At 50.3% G+C, this 21,588-nt stretch overlaps 1 gene segment (V, D, J or C); it reads right to left on the minus strand.

Annotated features, from left to right (window-relative positions):
• Positions 1 to 8,922: 8,922 nt before the first annotated feature.
• LOC132243487 (Ig kappa chain V region Mem5-like) lies at positions 8,923 to 20,395 on the minus strand. The segment is given in 3 exon segments: positions 8,923 to 9,251; positions 19,774 to 20,097; positions 20,392 to 20,395. Coding segments are annotated over 3 exon segments (657 nt in total).
• Between the last annotated feature and the right edge of the window lie 1,193 nt (positions 20,396 to 21,588).

The following is a 21,588-nucleotide window of genomic DNA, read 5'->3' on the forward strand; positions in this document are numbered from 1 at the left end:
GCTGGGCCCCAGAACGCAGAAGCCCTGCACACATCTCCTTGAAAGCTGGCAGCTTTGTGGCCTCAGCAGGGGCTACCATCCCTGCAGCTTTCATCCTGCTGCGCCTTAACACACAGTATCACCCATGTCATGAGGTTTGCTTGTCAGCAGCTTGAGGCGCAGTTTCCCCCAAATCCCTTCACCTATCTCCTTGAAACTTGGCAGGTTTCACTCCCTCAAAAGGGGCTACCATCCCTGCAAGTTTAATCCAAATCAGGCTAGAAATAACAAAGTTATAGGCTGTTTCGAGCTTCCCCATTAGTCTATGGGCAAAACATCGAAACGGTGTCAAAGCAGCAAAACTGTTTCAATGAAATGAAATGGAACAGCGGTTTTGACTCAAAATGAAATTCAAAACAAAATGCTGTTCTGTAAAAACATTGAAATGCAAGTCAAGATGGAACGGTGCCATTTCGCACAGCCCTGGCACGCCATTCTGGGCAGGTCCTTTTACAGAGTTCAGGTTTAAGGCATCACCACTAAGTTACCAGGCATGGAGATGAATTAATTGATTTGATCATTGAAGAGTTGTTTGGAGCATGCGTGTTTCATAGGGGTCATGACTTCATCTGTGTCTGAGTGCCTTAATTTCCCACTATGCACATCCTGCTCTCCTCATCCTATTTCTTGCTCAACAAACCACAGGAATGGGGCAGAGTCATGAGAATGGACTGATGGGATATAGTCTAGGAAGAGAGAGAGCTGGAGCTTGAGGCCAGACCCTTCTAGAGAAAGTCCGGTCTGTGCGAGTTCAAGGAGTGCTCTGGCCACCATCAGGCAGATGAGCAGATGCAATGCCGAAGTCCTAGGAACATCTGTGATACTTCCCCCTTTTGAGGTATCAATTCTTCCCTTGTGAAGATGTGCTACTGATTATATAAATTGCATCCCTCTGCTCTCTCTGTTTTTGAGGGGACTTGTTTCAGGTGGGTGTTTTCATGGTTTCAGCTCAGTTGGCTGGGTATAAGGGAATGTCATGGTACTGGCTCAACCATGGTGTGAACAGGTCTTCATGCTACTTCCCATGGGTGTTGTGTAGACAGTGGATATCTGAGCAGGCCATGAGTGGTGGCACTAATGCTGAACCAGGCTGTAGGGAGGCCACAGTTCTTCCTTCCCAAGTTTGAAAATACTGAAGGAGAGTTCACACTATTTTCAAATGTTGCCCTTCCCCCCTTCTCTCCTATGTCCTAAATGCTCAATAGGAGCTGTTTGGTGTTGTGTTGGCAGTGGCCCATTTCCTCCATCAACAGGAGGTTTCTGTATCACATGCCCATTGCATTCAATGTTCCCTCTAAGGAGTAGTGGTCCATAAGTGTGCCGCTTTGGTCCATGAGTGTGCCGCTTCAGTCCTGCGTCCCCCTTTTGGAGTGGTCCACTGGCAAATGTCCCACCGTAAGTGTCCAGGTGGGATCTGGCAGGGTTTGACCACTACCCTTCTCCATGCTAACTGCTGCCCAGAGCAGCGTAGTGGAGTGCTGTGGTCCAGCCATGGGCCGGACACAATCAATTGATAGAACCGAGAGGGAGGCACCAGGGCTGGCATGGGACACTTACCGAAGGTAAGCTCCTCGCTCCTCAGGCAGGGAAGGCAGCAGCTCCTCCCCCAGGTGAGGCAAGGCACGGATGAGGGCTGGGGCTGGGGGCTGGCACAGGCTCTGCTGGCTCCAGGGACCTGCTCCAGGGGCTCTGCTTGTTCTGGGGAACTGCTGCACTCTCCAGCCCTGATGCCATGTGCCTTCTCACTCCCTGAGGCGATGTGGGGGTGCAGAGCAGTTCCCTGGAACCGGCGGAGCCCATGGAGCAGTTCTCCGGAGCCAGCGGAGCCCATGGCAGCCCCCCAGCCCCGCTTCACCTTGCATCAAGGAGGAGCCGCTGCCTGCCCTGCATGAGGAGTGAGGGGCTTACCTTCAGTAAGTGTCCTGTGCTGGCTCCGGTGCCTCCGCTGCAGTCCATGGCCAGCTCCTGTCCGGGTGGTTGCACAGCATTAAAAAGTTGGTGCGTGGAACGATTTTTACTTGTGCACGGCCACGCATGAGCGCAGCTTAAATGCAACCTTGATTGCAACCTCTCGCTGTGAGGAGAGCTGCTGTCACCATCATAGGCCTGGTAGTAATAATCAGCCTCGTCCTGGGCGTGGACTCCAGTGATGGTTAATGTGGCTGTGCTTCCCGATTTGGAGCCAGAAAATCGGTCAAAAATTCCAAAGGGTCTCTCACTAGTCTTATATATAAGTAGCAAGGGAATGCTGCCAAGTTTCTGTTGGTACCAGTGCATATAAGATGTATCCACGTTGCTTCCTGTGCAGCTGATTGAAGTATTTTGTCCTGGAGAGACAGACACTGAAGGTGGCTGAGTCTTCACATATTGGGCAAAAGAACCTACAGGGGATGAAGAAAACAACCAGGTGAAATGATTCATCCTTGGCTTCAACCCCACTTATCATGAACTAGAGGCAGCCAGGTGAAAACCCTAGCCCTCTGCAGCTCCTGCACGATACGTGAGCAGCACAAGGATGAGAGAGGCCCAGGCCATTGTGGGAATCCAGACTAGCACAGCTTGAACAGGGGCCTCTGGCTCTGACCCTCTGGGACTCTTAAGGACACAGAGCAGAGACCAGCTCCTTCATGCAAATCTGCTCCTAGCCACTGGCTGCTGTGTCTCTGCACCTGCACATCTGAAAAGAGCCCTGACACAGGCAGGGGACACTGGACCCAAATTGCCAGGCTCTTCTAGCGTAAAAGCAGGGTGAGGTCACTGCTGTTAATGCAGTGAGATGGTTGTGCCGCTGGGGTCAGTGAGGGGACAAGCAGGACCTCCCTTGGTAAATTCCATTATTTGATTGAAGTTTAATTAAACAAGTCAAGGACCCCTTCCAGGTCATCCAGAGCCCAGTCGGTCACTAGAGGATCACAGACACATTGCGGTCGGAAGTGTCACATCAGCAGCAAAACTGCAGTGAAGACTTTATTCTCCTGGGACCCGGCTCTTCCCTTCCTAACCCCTCCTGCAGGTTTTGCAGCTGGCTTCTCCTTCTTACTGAAACAGGACTGTAGGGGAGCAAACCAGTGCTCTGAGCACTGCTTATTTGCACACGTGCAGCAGGGAAGGGTGGAGAAGCAAAGGGCTCGCTCTGATGCAGACAGACCTGTGCACCGGGAGGTGATGCCCACCATGGGATCAGAGGCTGGAGATAGATGGGAAGGACTAGCTCAGGAGAGGCTTTGCTGTACTTTGCTCTAGGCATGTTGCCACCCCCATACATGTGCTATGTCACCATGGTCAGGTCCAAATTTTTGTGAACATTAGTATTCCCACATGAAATGAGAGGTTTCTGCTATGCTATCTGAGCACCTTCCCCAGCAAGCTGATTTCTCTCTTGTTGAGGTGGAAATTATGCTTGGGTCAATTTATGGTTTTGATCAAATATAATTCATCCACTCTTCTCATTAATTTTTGTTTTGGATAGGACAGGGTCTGCTGGGAGAGAGGGAGTGTTGCCCAGTGTCTCAGCTCTTCCCAAGTATCCTGGAGAGCTTGAGCGAGCACAGCGGGGCTAGGTTGATCCTCTGTCAGTTTTGCTGTCTCCTAATACGCAATTTGCAGCGTCGGGAGTTTAAGGAAGTCCCAGTCTTAGTGGGGTGCTGCAACTCAAGCCCAAAGACTTTGGGCAGGGCAGTTAGCTCTGCAGCTGCCATCCTCTCCCAGCAGACAGGCAGTGGGAAGTGGCTAGTATTCACTTCAGACTTGGACTCGGATGATTCAGGGGACAGTGATTCGATTCGGTGATTTGAATCACTGTCCCGATTCAATGTGGCTGTATCTAATTCAGAGATTCGGCTTCTGCCAAATCAGATGGGCGCACCGCACGCCCCTCTCCCAGCCCAGTAATGGCTGCCCAGCTCGCCCCAGCTCTGGCACTAGTTAAAAAAAAGCCGCGACTCACCGGGTGCTGCCAGGTCGGGGGGCGATTCCTGCTGCCCATCACTGCACCATGCTGCATGGGGAGCTCGGCATGATCCTCCTGACCCCTACCTTCGCGCCCCCATGGGTGCCCTGCCTGGGCTAGCTCCAACAATTTAAGAAAAAAAAAAAGCCAAGAAACCCCCGGACTCACGGCTCCTGCTGGCTCGGGGCGATCACCGCTGCGCGTGGCAGAGCTCCCCACACAGCATAGGGCAGTGGGGGGCAGCAGGGATTGCCCCCTGCCCAGCAGCACCCGGTGAGCATCGTGGCTTTTTTTTAAAGTACCAAGCTGGGAAGGGGGGGGGGGGCAGGCATGCAGGGGGCTGGGGGAGCAAGGGGCTTGGGGAGGTTGGCAGGGGTCCCCCCATGGGCCCCTCCCCCAACCCTAGTACTTACCAGCTTGGAGTGGCTGCAGCTCCCTGCTGCAGCCACCGGGGACAGCCCGGATCATCAAAGCTCTCCGAATCTTTTCTGAAGATTTGGAGAGCTTTGAATTGAATCGGACCTTTAAATTGGTCCCCTGATTTGATTCAGCCACCAAATTGGGCTGAATCTCCTCCGAATCAAATCAACACCTGAAGCTGTGCACAGCCCTAAAAGGCAGGCATTCATCCCTCAAATTGGCTGGGGAGGGACACTGGGACACCATTTAAGCTGTGAGCAAAACTTACATTGGAAAGGCTGTGGCTGGAGTGGGAGAGGAGCTTGTGTTTTTCTCTTTTTCTCTTGTGCTCAGTATCCTGCTCCAGGTCTGGCCTCTCCTCCTGCAAGCACCAACACCACAAGATCTTTTCCCAAAGCTTAGAGTGATGGGCAAAGTGTCTGTGTGCATGTCTGCAATACGTTGGCTACTAAAAACGGTTACATGAAGCAAGCTGCAAACTAGCCCACCCAAGTGCCTTGCAGAAGGGTCTTCATTGTCCTGATGTGGAAATCACAGGGGATTTCACTCATGCAGGCTTTTTGTTTTCCTTATTTTTCTTGCTCATAGGCAGAGGTCTGTCCTCCCAAGGCATCCTCACCAGGATCGCAACTGTGATACGATGGAGAGAAGCTTTTCTGTTATCATTGACATCGAGGGTGATGCTGTCTGCGGTTCTGTACTTCTGCTAGGGTCACCCGTGTTGGCAAACTGGAGAGCAAGCTTGACAGGCTAAGAGGGATCCAAAAATAAAGATAAAAGTCATTGATGGTGGAGCATGCAGATGATGCAAGAATATTTCATGATGGTGGCAGAGGCATATGTAGGCTGTCGCAGAACAGAAATCTTCAGTGCTCTCGATTTTCCTTGACATGGGATTCAGGTTTCCTTCCTGCGAAGTATGTCTGGTTGCTGATGCACCATTTCAGCCCCATGTTAAAAGAAGATGTACACAAGTCTCTTGCTTCAATAGCAAGTCGCACAGTGATGGGTGTATGGTGATAGAGACAAATGCTTGCAATTACCAGAAGCCCCTAGTGACAGGCCTGCCCCTAGTCACAGACCTGCGCGTACAGAGACAATGACTGTACGGTGGTTTATTTTGCACTTGGAACCGGGACGGGTGTGTGATTAGGCAGCTGCAGTGATGACTGAGCAGGCCTATTTCAGATTAACTCTGCTCATCCTGTGTGTGGAGGGCACTAGAAAAGGCTCCTTAAACAGCCCTTGTCATATCCCCTGCCTGGGATGCATCCAAGTCAAGTACTGAGGTTTGCAACCTGGACTGTCCACACCCTGGTGCACAGCACGGACAGCGCCCACCTGGGCTGAAGGACAGCACTCGTGCCCAGGGCTGCATGCATTTCTTTTCCTGAACAAACGTGCACAATATGAACTAATCATCACAAAGCAACTGACTGAAACATTGAAACTTATGAGAGGCACTTGCAGATACACTCATGCTCCTTGCCTGTCTCTTCTGTCTCATACCTCTCCTCCTCCTCATCTTCGACATCAAGAGGCTAAACAAAGAGTCTACAAAAAGCTGCCTATATTTAATTCACTACCAATTTTTGAGGCACTTGATGACCCCCATAGGTCAAGGCTCGTGTCAAAGAAGGCCATTTTGGACTATGGGGAAAGAACAGCATCATGAAAGCTTTGATATCAAGGAAAATGGACCCAGCGATGCAAGACAATTGAATTAATTAATACGTGTCTTATCACGGACCCCACGTCTAAACCTCCTGGCTTTGCTTGACTAAGGCAGAGCTGGACTATGTTGAACACGGTGGACAACTAGCTGCTTTTTAAATGGCATTTTATTAAAGACCCCAAGTACGAGTGCAGTGAGATCCAATCTGCAGCACATATCATGGAGGAATGTCTTATTTATCTTTTTAATAATTGCATTGAAGACCTGCACCAGGTGACTTCCCATGGATAACATACCTAAAACTGTCATTCTAGTCTTCTCCCTTAGTGCCATTGCTTACAGGTCATTTAGAGCTTGTCTTGTTATTCAGTTGCTGTAGCCATCTGAATAAATCATGAAGCAACAAGTGGAAGCCATTGTGCAGGCACCCCTGGTCAAAACCCTGGCTCCTAATGGACTATATCATAGTTCATGCCTGGCACCTAAGTGACTGTATCATGGTGCACTGCAGAGTCCACCTCAGCACAGCTGGGCCCAGAGCAGTGCAGGACTCCAGCTGCCATAACGGCTGCAGCGGATGCGTTCCCGTCGCGGCCCGCTCAGATTCAAAGACCAGCCCGAAAGCCTGCTGGATAGATCCTCCTTTGATAGATGATGATTCATCATGTCCGTCTGTGTGGCCACAAAATGATGTCAACAACAGAAGCAACCAAAGAAGAGGTTCAATCTCAAGTGCTTGAAAACCCCCGCTCAAAGACATCATCTCCAGCAGTGCCTCGCAGAGAATTGTGCCAACTGGCCTGATGCTCTTGACACACTGATCACTCGAAGAAAAGTGACAGCTTCAAGAAAGCCGTCCGTGCGGCATGCCAAAATCCTCAAGGCTTCTCCACAAAGAAACCTCAGGACCGGTTCAGTGAGGACGACTGGGAAATTCTTGCCTTCAAAATGGACAGAGCACACAATGACATCAGCTCCCAACTGAAGTACCTACATTCGTGATCTTCAGTACAGTCCATTCCCTCGACGGCCCCTGCCACATGGACAGTTTTGCACACAGAGGTGAAGAATGGATCTCCCCCTTTGTGTGTGTTAGGAAAAGTCACCAGAGAATAGGTGTGTCATCTTTAACATATAATAAAAAGACAGGAGAATTTATTAGTGCTCCAAATCCTTCTGAAATTTGCTCTGGACTCAAATAAGGGCTTCACTGGAAAGAACCTGCTTTGGTTTGATTTTGCGCATCCTTCTACCTGTTTACCTAGTCATTGCTTTCCATTTTCCTTGAGAGTTTTTTACCCCTCTACTTGCCAGACGAGGCTGAGCCCTTCCTCAGGCTGCAACGGGCTCAGGTTTCAGATGGCAGATCCCATTACTATTTCCATGCAGGTACTGTCCGCGTGGGAGCTTTCACCTCTGAGGTCCAGCTCCCCGGCCTGATACCTGCAGAGACCCCAGCAAGTGTGAGCACATGGGGTGCCCCAGCAGGCTGCAGGGAGGCTGCTCCTGGCAGGGGAAACACCATGTATCTCGGTTCATGAAGGCAGTTCTCCTTAAGCACTCCCCCAGGATAACTGTTCTGGCGTGGTTTAGCACCCACCAAGGTGTTGGGGCTTAAAGCCCGCTTTAGGGAAATGGGAGGCTCCTCCCTAGCTTGCTTCTGCGGCCATATGGCTGAGGCCAGGTGAAATGTGGGTGCATCCGAACCCCAAGTCTCTAGGCTTGGGCTTGCATGTAGGATGCCTCCCAAAAGACTTTGGAAATATCTGAAGCCCCTGGTGGGGGTGGAGGATGTTTGCTGGCTGTTGGGCCACTTATGCTTCTGGACTGACTTATGGATTTGGACTTGATTTGGCTGATTTAGCATAGGAATGAATGGCTGAGGGGCTGGCCACAGGTGGCTAGTCTGGGGATGGTGCTAGTGCAAGCACTGCCAGGGAGCGGGGCATGGGGAGGCATGTACCCCTCAGGTTTGTGCATGGGGGAGCAGAGATGGGCTGCCTGGTATGGGCTCCCCACCCTTCTGCCCTCCCCTGAGGTCTCCACGGCCCAGTAGGCAGGATGTGGTGTGGGAAGGTGGAGCAAGGTGGGGAAGTTTGATGCCACCGCCACAGCTGCCACCACAGCCAGGGCCTTACACTACCTGTGCCACCATGGTGAGGTGCCTCCTGTTTGCCTAGCAGTGTGGAGTTGCGCCACCTGTTGCTGCAGGGTGGACGGGGGGGTCTCGCCATGGTGGTCCAGTAGTAGCAGCAGCACTGGGCAACCTGTGCCAGGTCATACCTGCTGGGCTACAGTGGCCTCCAGGGGGAGGACAATAGAGTGGGGACCCCTGAGCCCTGGAGGGGCAGCCTGCATGTTCCCCCACCCCCACTGGCTCCTCTGCACTCAGCGCTGGCCATGCTGCCCACCGCAGGGGGATCAAGGGGCAGGGGGCAGGGGGAAGCAAGGGGCAGGCATGTGTCCCGCTGTTGAATTTTCATAAGGTGGTCATCCTAGGAGAGAGTCAACATCTGAACAAGCAGTGGGTGACTGTAGCGACATGGAACCAGGCCACAGTGGATCACATTTCTTTCTTTCACAATTGTTTTGAAGGCTGGAAGGTGAATTCTCCTTCTTTCAACTATTGCACTTCTCCCAGCCCCTCTCTCCCGGAAAAGCTTCTAGGACAATCATCCTGTGTACCCAGACCTCCAAGGAAGTGAATGAGAAGGCAAATGCTCCGGTGGCTGGAAGGGATTCAGGGTTGATAGGAATCACTCTCATTTCCCCTTTCTGACAGGAACAGTCACTAAAGAAACAGTGTGACCCGCTCCATTTTTAACAGGAGGTTTCTGTCTCACTTCCCCATTGCACTGTCATTGTGTGGAGTAGTAGTGCCACCAACAAGAGCAAAGCAGTAATAATCAGCCTCGTCCAAAGCTTGGACTCCAGTGATGGTCAACGTGGCCGTGTTCTCGGACTTGGAGCCAGAAAACCGCTCCGAGATACCAGAGGGTCTGTTATTATCATTGCCCATAACAATCAGGGGGGCACTCCCAGGTTTCTGTTGGTACCAACTTGCTCCGAAACCACTAATGGTATTTGCTGTGCAGGTGAGTGTAGCAGTTTGTCTGGGAGAGACGGACACTGAAGGCGGCCGAGTTGTCATGCTCTCAGCAAGAGAACCTGGAACAAGAGAGAACACAAAGGCATGAAATAACCCCTCGTATCGAGATCTGCAGGCAGCCAGGGGACAAAACCCCCATTTCAGCACCTGAGCAGCATGCAAGGAATACGAGAAGTGGGGCCAAGGCCATGGTGCAAATCCAGACCAGCTCTGCCTCCTCAAGGAAACCAGTCACTGGCTGGGACCATACACGTCTCTTTAACTCCCCACAGCTGAGATCGGCCCCTTCATGTAAATCTGCCCTCTGCTCACTGGCTGCTGCTGGCACCTTATTCCTGCTGATTAGAAAACCCCGGAGGAGAAGGGAGGGACTCTGCGGCCTGTGCTCCTTCCACGCTCATTGGTGTCAGCCCATATTGTGGCCACTCAAGGGAGGACAGAGGAACTGGGGAAACTGCCCTGTTTTGTTTTGTTTTTTACAAGGAGATAATAAAAAGCCCCCACAGCCCAGGACACCCTGATGCCCATTTCGTCACCCAGAAACCTTCCACAGGCTTCATTCAGTGTTTCCAGTCAGAAACTCCTGGTCTAACTACAAGGGAGATTACAGGCTGGAGCAATGATCTAGTTGCTGGAGAAACCTCATGGGGCAGAAGTGAGAGATGGAGACATAAAGCACTGATGCTTTGAGACAGACCTGCTCAGTGAGCGGTGACATTCGCCGCTGCCTCGTGGACTCGTAGCACAGCCGGGGCAGAAGAAGGGGCAGCTCAGGAATCAGTTTGAACTGGTTTTCTCTCTGAGACCAGGTCCCCAGATAGACTGGGCTCATCGAGCGCCATTTGGAGTATTATTTGTGTCAGGGGTGTGCAACTTTTTAGCAGCTGGGAGCTGCACAGCAAGGGCTGCACCAGTGGGGTACAGACCCCCTCACCTCCTTGGACACTGATCCCCTCTTGTACTGTGCTGTAGCCCCCCTGGCCATGCAGCCTGCTCTGTACCACACTATAATACACCATCCTGCCCACTGAGGAGGAAGAGCCCGGAGACCTCAGCTGGGGCAATTAGGGCAGCAGTGGCAGGGGGAAGCCTGGGGGCTGCCAGTTCAACAGCCCTGATTTATATTACTGCTGTGTCTCAGGGACCCCCATCATAGGCATGACCCCACTGTTCTTCCTGCTTTATAAAGAGACTAGAAAATAGTCACTGCCCCAACATACTGACAATGAAAGGAGCAGGAACCAGTTGAACAACCTTAGAGAGCCCCCAGAAAGGGTCCTCCCAGGAACCCCCTGCCAAGTGTCAGCTGACAGGACCTGGGGAAAGTCTTGATGGATCCAGATGCAGATATATGCCCTGAGAGGCAATTTGCACTATGGGATCACAGGCTGGAGATGACCAGTTCCTGGGGACTTCTATTGAACAGCATCCTCGTAGGCTTTCATACACCATATATATAAGGTCATGCACCATCTTGGCTGTTCAGCCTCTATCAGCAGATGGGAAAATGGTTCAGGGCATTGCCAGAGACATCAATACATTGGACAGATCTTTGGAGAGTCTATAGAAGTCAATGAGATTCATAGGAGTCTTGATCTGATCCATGTCTGAGTACATGTACTTTCCCTCTATTGACGACCCTCTCTCCTCAGCCCATTTCACCCATGTAGAAATGAAAGGAGGAGAAGAATGGCCAAACTGTAGTTGGGAGACAAGAGGTGTGAACCAAAGTACCAGTGAGGGCTATTTTAAAGGAAGTCTGGTACGTGTGTTAGAGGAGCTCGGTGTGAGCCAGAAGACAAAGTTTGGATTCCCAGCCCCAGCACAGATATGCTCAATACTGTGCCCAAGGATACATCATGGGGGTCTCAATTTCCTTTTCTGTACAATAAATATGATATCTTATTGGATATAATAATTCACCTTTTATTCATCTCATTACCCACACTTCTCCCATTTAGGACAAGAGCTCTCATTTAAAAACAAAAGAGACCCATTCCCTTTCAGAGAAACAGGTTTGTGTCTCTCTTCTCCATCACACTGTCACTGTGAGAAGAGCTGCTGACTTTTTCATAAGCGAAGCAGTAATAATCAGCCTCATCTTGGGCCTGCACTCCAGTGATGGTCAACACAGCTGTGTTAGCAGATCTGGCACCAGAGAATAGGTCAGGGATGCTGGATGATCTGTTGCTGTGGCCATATATAAACAGCACAGGGGCACTGCCAGGTTTCTGTGAAAGCCACTGCACATAGTTACCAACATTTCTTCCAGTGCAGGTGAGGTTAGGGGTTTGTCCTGGGGAGGTGGACACTGAAGATGCTTCAGTCATCACATAGTGGGCAAGGGAACCTGGAAGGGCAGAAAGATATTTACAAATAGAAAGACTCACTCCTGACTTGTATCTCACTTACCATAATCTTCTGGCTGCCAGGGGAGAAACGGAATGCAATGCAGTACCTGAGCGCTGCAAGGTGGAGCGGGGCACTGGCCATGGTGGGAATACAGACCAGCTCGACTTCCTGAAGCAAGCAGGTCTTGGCTGGGACCCTCTGACTCATTCTTAAAGCCTAGAGCTGAGAATAGCCCCTTCATGCAAATCTGCTCCCGGCTCACTGGCTGCTAAAGACCCACATGCATCCATCTGACAGGGATAGACACGTGAAGGGCTTGGCCTCATTCTTCCCTCTCTACTTTGATGTAAAACTGGAGGTAACTTCACTGGTGTTAGCATCATCAGAGTGCTATACAGAGGGAGTCAATGAGAGCACAGTCAGACCCTGCCTGTGTAACTTCTAACAGTTAGCCAAGTGTTTCTAAGGGGAAAGGCTGCCTTGCTGAGTCCCCAAATCCTCCAGGGTTGCTGCAGCCATAAATGGATCATTCACAGAATATCCCAGCATCACTGGCCCTGCTCTAGGGAAACTTTGTCTTCCAGGGAAACAGGTGCTGCCCTGCCAAGACCACAGTCAGTGTTTCCACAGGAGGCTCCTGCTGTGACAGTACCATCCTGTAGGGAATAAACCACAGCCCTGGGTGCTGGTTATCTACACACCGGCACTGCTGGGAGCCAGAACCCAAAGGGCTCACCCTCTGCTCAACAGGGATCCATTCCCTAAGGGGCGACTGTTTCCTTGGGATGACAGATGAGATAGACTTGGGTCTCTTCTAAGAGAAGGTCTATTGGACTTCAAAACATGTGAGGCATTACTCTGATCTCACATTCACGCCGCTTGCATTCAGCCTCTCTGAGTATTTAGAAAAATGATTCAAGGCATCACTAGAAAGTATAATTTTGGAAGAATGCATAGCTATGTTCAAGTTTTGTTACTAGTCTTGTGCTGATCCATGCCTGACAGCACTTACCTTCCACCTATTCACAACCCTCTCTTCTCATCCCTGTGCTCGAACAGAAAAATGGGAATGGGGAAAAACCAGGGGTACGGCCAGAGTTTAGATTAGAAGGAAGCGAGAGGAGCTGGAACATGAGCTGTTTTCTAAAAAGCCTGGTCTGTACATGATGTGAGTGCACGAGGAACTAGGAGAAAAAGCTGTCTTTTATTCCCCAGGGCACAGACCTGAGCTATGATTGAAGCCAGGTTTTTGTAAACCTCATTTTTTTTTATGTATAAAACAAGGATGGGATCTTATGGTTTTCTGTTACAATAACTGAATGCTGCCTTCCCTTTCAAATTCACACAATAACAGAGTCCCAAGAAGAGACTGTGGTGTTTTGCCCTTTTTAAAATTAAAATGGAAATGGGTAACCAATATCTCTGTGGATGGGTTTAATATCTCTGCTCTTTGTGTTATTTTTTTCTTTTACATTCACTTGTGTCAGGGGCAAGGCTGGTGTCACACTCCTGCAATTTGTTAGCAGGCACTCCTGCCTCACGAGGGGCTGTCACAGCTCTGTGTGTCTGTATCTTATGCATGGATAGGCCTTTGAATCTGCTTTTCATGTGTGCTGGAAAATGTAAATCATTCACAGTTCACCCAGATATACTCCTGGCTCTGTGCAGCTTGTACCATGGATGGTCACTGGAACAGAAACAGACTTCGTCCTTTTTGACAATTTATGGGTAAGGCTTGCCCCCTGGTGTTTCCACTTATAATGATAGTCCAGTCCACTACCCATTTCAATATCCATGTCGCTGCAGAAGGGAGAGGGGCTGACCCCCTCTAGTCCAGCTGAACAAAAAACCTATCTTTCACCTTGTCTGTGAAATAGGAATAGCTAATAGGGCTGTGCAAGTAGGGAACTATTCAATTCGGGTTTGGATTGAGCAATTCGAATGCCAGCGATTGGATTCGGAGCTCTGAATCGGTTTCATGCTTTGTTTCGGAGATTCGGCCATAGGGTATAATGGGGAATTAATTAAATATCTATACCTTTGTTGTCTTTTTGCTGATTCAGATGAAACTTGCAGGAGTAGTAGCCTCTGGAGACAGCATGAAGTCTACCAAGTTTCCAGGAGATCGGTGCAGGGGTTCAGAGGAAAATGCATCCCACATTTCTGAAAGCAAAACTCATGTCACGTGTTTGTGTTACACCACAGCGGGGTGAAAACCGCAGGTGTGCTATCCACTGCTGTGGCCACAAAGCCTGCCAAGCTTCAAGGAGATAGGTTCAGGGGTTGGAGGAAAATTGCCCCTCAAGCTGCAGACAAGCAAAACTTGTGACATGGGTGACACTGTGTGTGTGAAGGCGCAGCAGGGTGACAGCTGCAGGCCTGCTAGCCCCTGCTGAGGCCATGAAGTCTGCCAGCTGTCGAGGAGATCGGTGCAGGGGTTCTGCGACTCTGCACCTCTATCTGCTGACAGGCAAAACTTGTGGAATTGAGCAAATCGATCTCTTGAATGAGAATACCCCACGAGATTTTGACAGACCAAGGGACTAGTTTTGTGTTCAGCATATTGAGAGATGTCTATGAGACTCTAAAGATTAAGCAGCTGTGGACCTCGACATATCATCTCCAGACGAATGGTCTGGTGGAATATTTTAATTGGCCCTTGAAAAATATGATGAGAACTTGCATACAGGGAGACACAAGGAAGTGGGAGCTGTATATGCCTCCCTTATGATTTGCAGTCGGAGAGATACTACAGGCCTCATGGACTGCTCCCCATTTGAACTCACACATGGCCATCATCCCAGGGGAGAGTTGGATGTGGTATGTGAGGGCTGGAGAAAGCTAGCGCTGGCGAGCACACGAGGGCCACATCAGGTCTCAGAATTAAGAGATCATCTAGAATGTGTATGGCAGGTTGTCAGGGATAACCTGGCAAGGAGTCAGGCATGACAGAAAGAATACCAATGACAGGCGAAAGAGAGAAAGGGAATTCCATGTGGGAGACTGAGCGCTGGCACTGCTACCCAGTAAATATTACTCGGCTACTATCCAACTGGCAAGGGCCATTAAGGGTAAGCCGGAAAGTAGGTCCTGGAGGCACCTCCTGAGGCACCTATAGAGGCCAGTATGGGATGAGTTAGATCAGATGTTGAGACAAGGTATTATCGAGGAGTTTTGCAGCCCATGGCAAAGTCTCCTGATAACAGCCCAAAGTCTGATGGGGCCATAAGACTGCGTACCGACTTTCGGAAGGTTCATTCGGTCTCTACCTTTGGTGACTTCCCCATGCCCCACATCAAGGAAATTCTTGAATGAATTGGGCAAGCACAGTTCATAACAATGCTACAGTTCACAAAGGCATATTGGCATAAACTGATGGGGGCAGTGGATAAAGTGGAAAAGGCCTTTGGAACGCCATTGGGTTTGGTTCTATTTACACGAATGCGCTTTCAGTTGCACAGTGCCGCAGATTCCTTCCAAAGGTTGATGGACTGACTCCTAGCTCCCCATCATGCCTATGCTGTTGCATATATAGATGATATTATAATCTTCTCAGAGCAATGGGAACAGCACTTGAAGCATCCGGAGCTGGTCCGTATGGAACTCTGCTTGGCCAGGCTGATGGTGATCCCTTAGAAGTGTCCCCTGGGACATCATTTGGGGCAAGTTTTTATACACAGTTCAAGGTCCCATCCCTGCTATTTAGCCACTATTGGCAGATGGGGAAATGGTTCAGGGCATCCACAGGGATCAATGAACTGGACTGATCTTTAAGGATCTTTTGGAATCTGTAGGTTTCATAGGAATCTCGGTCTGATCCATCTTTGAGTGCACTTACAGTCTCAATATTGAGGGAATATTAATCCCTCCTTATCCCAGTTCACCCACACAGAAACAGAAGAAAGAGAAGAAGGGCTAGATTGTAGATGAGCAAGAAGAGAGGCCATCTAGAGCTGATGCGAGGGCTATTTTAAAGGAGCACTGGTCTGTGTGTTAGATCAGCACTCTGGGAGACAGAAGACAAAGGTTCTTCTTTCAAATATCTCCCTTCCTCTTTCCCTCCCCCACTGCAAAGTCTCTTATAAAAGTCTTACTCTGTACACAGACAATCCTGGACAGAATGCTAAATTGTCCCTGAGCTGACAGGGAACATTTCAGGGTTGATTGGGATCATTCTCATTGTCAATCTCATTATGAACACTACTTCCATTTCTGACAAGAGCTTTTGCTAAAAAAAAAAAAAGTCAACAATGTGACCCATCGCCTTCTGGAGCAGCAGCTTTGTGTCTCCCTTCCCCATTGTCTTGTGTCACTGTGATGAGCACTGCTGTCACTATGCCATGCCTGACAGTAATAAACAGCTTCATCCTGGGCCTGGACTCCAGTGATGATCAATGTGGCTGTGGTCCCAGATCTGGCACTGGAGAATCTGTCAGAGATGCTGAAGGGTCACTTGGTAGTTTCATATATAATCAGCACTTGGGCACTGCCAGGTTTCTGTTGACACCACTACACATGGCCACCAACATTTCTTCTGGTGCAGGTGATTTTAGCAGTTTGTCCTGGAGAGACAGACACTGAAGGTGACGGAGTCATCACATACTGGGCAAGATAGCCTGGAAGGGAAGAAGAAAATGTGTGGATAAAAAGATGCAATATTGACTTGAACCCCAGTTACCAAGATCTGCAGGCAGCCAAGTGAAAACCCAAACCCACCGTATCACCTGAGCAGTATGCGAGCACCACAAGCAGGAGAGGGGTCCAGGCCATGGCAAGACTTCAGACCAGCTCGGCTTCCTGAGGCCAACATGTTCCTGGCAGAGACATCCCGATTCCTCCTTAAAGCCCCAAAGCTGAGAACGGTGCCTTCATACAAATCTACTTCCCATTCACTGGCTCCTGTAAACACACCACACACGCCCATCTGACAGGGCCATGGACACAGATGAGAGACCCGTGGCCTCATTCTTCCCTGCCCTACTATGGTGTAAAATTGGAGGTATAGAATTTTCCACGACCATCCCTCAGGTTTCTAAGCACCTTTCCCGAAGTCCCCGGAAGTGTTTGCTCCCTTTTCCTTTTGGAGGTTAAAATTAAACAAGAGGAAACATGAGATTTTGAGTAGATGTTATTTCTGTGCTCTTCTTCTTATTCCTTTTTTTATATTCACTTCTGCTAGGGATGAGGGTGTTGTGATCTTTCCATATCTGGTGGGCGGTGTTTGTGCAGCACAAGGGGCTCTCATACTTTTGTTGCTCATCCTCCCAAGGCAGGGCCCTTAGAAGTGCTTTCCATGGGGGTTGCAAAACTAAAGTCATTCATTTTTGTAAAGAGCCTGAGGTATTTTAAGGGGAACAGCCATCCAAGGCTGATCATCAGTACTGTCGGGAGGACTTTCCTTGGGGGTGTGTGACAAACAGGAGATTTCAGAGCACATCTGAAAAGCCCCCATAAGGCAAACAAATCCCGGGTGGTCTGTACAGCTTGTACCAGAGATATCCTTGGAACCAGCCAGGGACTATTCTTCTTCCTGGACACCTAATGGGTAAAGATTTCCCATTGGTGTTTATAGACACTATGGTAATGGATAGTCTTCCCATCTTCCCATAGTGCAGGTTGTTTCTGAATGGAGAGTGTTTTTCTCTGGCGGGCATGTGGGGCTGTGAGAGAGGAACACAAACAGCTACTGTTCATCAGGCTGGGAAGCGATTGAGAAACCAGCTGGAATCTCCCCTTTCCTGATGTTTCTGGGGTGCAGCTGAAATCTGTGATATCTCTCAGCAAAGCTGGACCAACCAGTGTCTCCAGGGAGGAATCACTGGGGATCCCGGCTTCCAGACAAACCTGGTACAACCCAAGGGATTGCAGTTAGATTTCCTTGGAGATTTTGAGAGTTCAGTTGACCAAAAATTGTAGGTGGAAGGGCCTGATGCCACCAGGGTCAGCAGCAAAGGGAGCTTTTCCACCATTGCTTCCGTGGACACCAGGTGGACAAGAGAGACAGTCAATACCTGGCTGCTATACAATTCTATGGGACACTGTCTCCAAAAGCCCATCAGTAATTACCACAGTAATATCTATCCCTCCTATTCAAAGCAAAATTTCTCTTTTCTCCTGGTCAGGATGCAGTGGGCCTGAGAAGTTGGAAAGAAAGAGAACAATGATCAGAAAAATGTATAAAATGTAACCTCCAAGGTAGCACAACTTGCAGCAACCAGCCGAGCCAGGGAGAAAGAGGTCACAGAACACAAGCATCTCTTTTTTTTTTGGTAGGCAACCATCCATCTTCTGTATCGTGGTGTACATGAAAGAGGTCTAGTCAGCTGTGTGATGAATCTGTTTGTGGCGATTAAGTCCAATTCAAGAGCGACATGGCTTGTTTGTTCCAAGTTTCACAGATCCATGTTTTGTCTGAGTAGGAGCTCAAATATGGAGTGTGCTGCTTTGCTTCCATCACCTGGATCAAAGCCATTTCATGAGCCTTTCACCAAGGAAGGTAGAAAAAATACCCTGCAGAGCTCCTGATCTGCACGTGAATACTTCAAGGGGAAGAGGGCCCCAGGTCATGGTGGGAATGAAGACCAGCTTGGTTTCCTCAAGCAAACTGATCTCTGTTAGAGACCTGCTTTCTTAAACCCCCAAAGCTGAGCCCAGAGGTACATATGCACTCTCAGAGGTGACTTACCCCATGGGATCACAGCTGGAGGCTGAAGGGTTGGTGCAAGGGCAGTTCTCTTGGACATCATTCAGGGCAGGCTTTCACACAGTTCAAGGTCCCATCCCTGCTATTAAGCCACTGTCAGCAGAAGGGAGAGTGGTTGAGGACATCCATAGTAATCTTTGAAGAGCTGATGGAGTTTGTAGGATTTCTCAGAGTTTTGCTCAGATCCATGACTGAGTTCCCTTGCATTCCCCCTATTGACAACTCTTTCTCCTCCGCGCAGTTCACCCACACAGAAACAAGGGAATGCAGAGAAGGGACAGATGGCAGATGGGAAAGGACAGAAGCTAACTAAAGCTGCAGTGTGCTATTATAAAGGAGCACGGTGTGTATGTGTTTGATGAGCACTGGGGAAACCAGAAGAGAGGTTCTTCCTTCAGCTATCTCCCATTACCCGCACCTCACCAGCTACAAAATTCTTATATAATAAAAGGCTTAGTCTGTCTGTCTGTCTGTCTGTCCATAAAGCTTCTGGCCAACTGCACAAGTGCCGCTGAAAGGGTAGGCGGTGATTGGCTGGGCAACCAGGGCTGCGCGGGCCCAAGTTTGCACCACTGCTTGGGAAGTTTGGCGATGGGGAACACACTCTGGCCGCCTGAGCAGCAGGAATTCCCCACACCTTCCTGCCTGAGGGCGAAGGGTGGGATCATGGTGGCAACGCTCCCCTGCCACCCAGTCCGGAGGCCTCCCGAAAGAGCCAGCAGGGAGGGGGAGGCGGTGGGCAGGGAGGGAGGGATGGCAGCGGGGAGGCAGGCAGATGTGGGTCAGGCAGACCCGGAGCAGTGGGGTGAGTTGGGGGGAGTGAAGCTGGACCCAAAGCGGCAGGGGGGGAGTGGGGCTGGACCCAAAGTAGCGGCGGAGAGAGGGGGAGTGGGGTCGGACCTGAAGCAGTAGGGAGTAGGGCCGGACCGAAGCAGCAGGAGGGAGGGTGGGGAGTGTGGGGGAGAGGGGGAGTGGGGTCGGACCTGAAGCAGTAGGGAGTAGGGCCGGACCGAAGCAGCAGGAGGGAGGGTGGGGAGTGTGGGGGAGAGGGGGAGTGGGGCTGGACCTGAAGCAGCGAGGGGAGGGGGAGGGTTGAGCTGGGTCAGACCCGAAGCAGCAGTGGAGGAGGGAGCGGGGCCAGACCGAAGAGGCAGGGGGCGGTGGGGAGCGGGGTCAGGCCGGACATGGTGAGGCAGAGTGGGGGGGGAGTGGGTTGGACCCTAAGCAGTGGGAAGAGGGGAGTGGGGTTCGACCCAAAGCACCAGGAGGGGGATGGGAGTAGAGCGGGGATGGATAAGGACCCACAGGGGGGAGGTGGGGGCGGTGGGTGTAGGGCCAGACAGGGGGCTGCATCCCAGCTGCCCCTCCACCTGTCATTCTTGATGGGCAATTTCCTAGTCTCTCATAAAATTCCTATGCTATAGGCAGATGCCCCTGGAGCAAATGAGAATTTGACTTCTGAGCTACCAGGGGAAAGACTGCTGTTATCGTCCATCCCTTTAGCTAGCAGCAGGTTTGTGTCTCACTTCCCCATTGCTCTGTGTCACTGTGAGGAGTGCTGCTGTCTTTATCATAAGCAAAACAGTAATAATCAGCCTCGTCCTGGGCCTGGACTCCAGTGATGGACAACGTGGCCGTGTTCCCAGATCTGGCACCAGAGAATCGGTCAGGGATGCTGGAGGGTCGCTTGGTATTCTCATATATAAACAGCACAGGGGCACTGCCAAGTTTCTGGTGGTACCAACTCACGTAGGTACCAACATTTCTCCCTGTGCAGGTCAGTTCAGCAGTTTGTCCTGGTGAGATGGACACCACAGGTGACTGTGTCATCACGTACAGGGCCAGGGAACCTAGAAGAGAAGAACAACATAAGTTCATAGAAAGACTTGGTCTGACTTCAACCCCAGGTGTCAAGATCTCTAGTCAGACAGGTGAGAAACCAAACACATTATAACACCTGAGCAAGATGTGAGCACTGTAACAAGGAGTGGGACCCAGGCCATGGTGGGAATCCCGACCAGTGTGTCTCACTGGTGTCTGGCTGAGACAATTTGACTCCTTTTTAAATCCAACAGAGCTGAGAACAGCCCCTTCATGCAAATCTGCTTCCCTCTCACTGGCTCCTATAAACGTACCACACTCACCCATCTGACAGGCTCTCAGATGAGGAACTCTGAACCTCCTTCTTCCCCCTATAGTCTGGTGTAAAACTGAAGGTAATTTTACTGATGTCAGAGTGTTACTCAGATGGTGTCAGTGATAACTGGATGCTGGCTGTGCACTTTCTAATATTTAATAATTCATAATCATGCTAGAGCAAAGGACGTGTTGTGAGTCACTGAATCCTACAGGGACCCTACGGACATAAAAGGGTCATTAACACCATCTGATTAAAAGTATCTCATCAGCATTGGCACTGCACATGGGAACCTTTGGGCCCTGTTGCATGTTACACTTCGAGCTGCCCAAATGTTGGTCAGTGATCGGGCCTTGTTCCACTGTAATCTTGGGTGGCTCCTGGAGGTCTTCACCCTTGGACTGTCCTCATGTTAACACCTTCAAGTGGTTTTTAAGCACTTGCTTTGACACTCAAAATATTACCACCCCAGGGGAGGATTATCTCTGATCCACATAACCCAGCTCCTGCACCATTAACGTGTGGCCACTCCCCACGCATGTGCTGCCCAAGTTGAAGTGCTCCAGTTTCCCAGGATTAATCACATCCCCACCTGTAGGGCGCTGGGAGGAGGAAAAAATAAAGATAAGTATATTAAAGGAGGTCTCATGTTTAAATGAACTGAGATTTGGGATAGGGGCTTGCAGGGTCATGCTTGGCAATAGGTCATGCTTGCTGGGGTGGCTGGGAGGTAGAACGGTGAGGAAAGACACTTCTGGGGGATCTACTGCCCTGCCTCATCTCATGGGGACCCAATCCAGCCCCCTACTTTGTCCCCCTGCAGCTCACTCTTGCACCTGTCTGTGCCCTATAACCTGGCTAGCTGGCATGTGCTGTGCAGGCTGTCTCCACTGGGTTGCATCCCCAGGGAGGGAAGTTCACATGACATTAGCATGAACCATTATGAGTATTATTTATAATGCCCATGGGACTCAGGGACCCCAGCCATGGATACAACCACTCGATGCCTGGTGCTGTGTAGACACAAGCCAGACAGACAGTCCCTGCTCCTAATTGCTCATCATCCAAGTAGCAGGATGTGGGTGGACATCCTTAGAGAGGAGCCATCTGGGAATCTCCTGGGAGTGAAAGCTGTTGCAGGATGAGTCCCATGGGGCTTGAGAGGACCCACATCTCACTACACTTGCTTTATTCCTGTGCCCAA

Source organism: Alligator mississippiensis, chromosome 10 (assembly GCF_030867095.1).
Source record: "Alligator mississippiensis isolate rAllMis1 chromosome 10, rAllMis1, whole genome shotgun sequence".
In the NCBI taxonomy this organism is placed as follows: domain Eukaryota; kingdom Metazoa; phylum Chordata; order Crocodylia; family Alligatoridae; genus Alligator; species Alligator mississippiensis.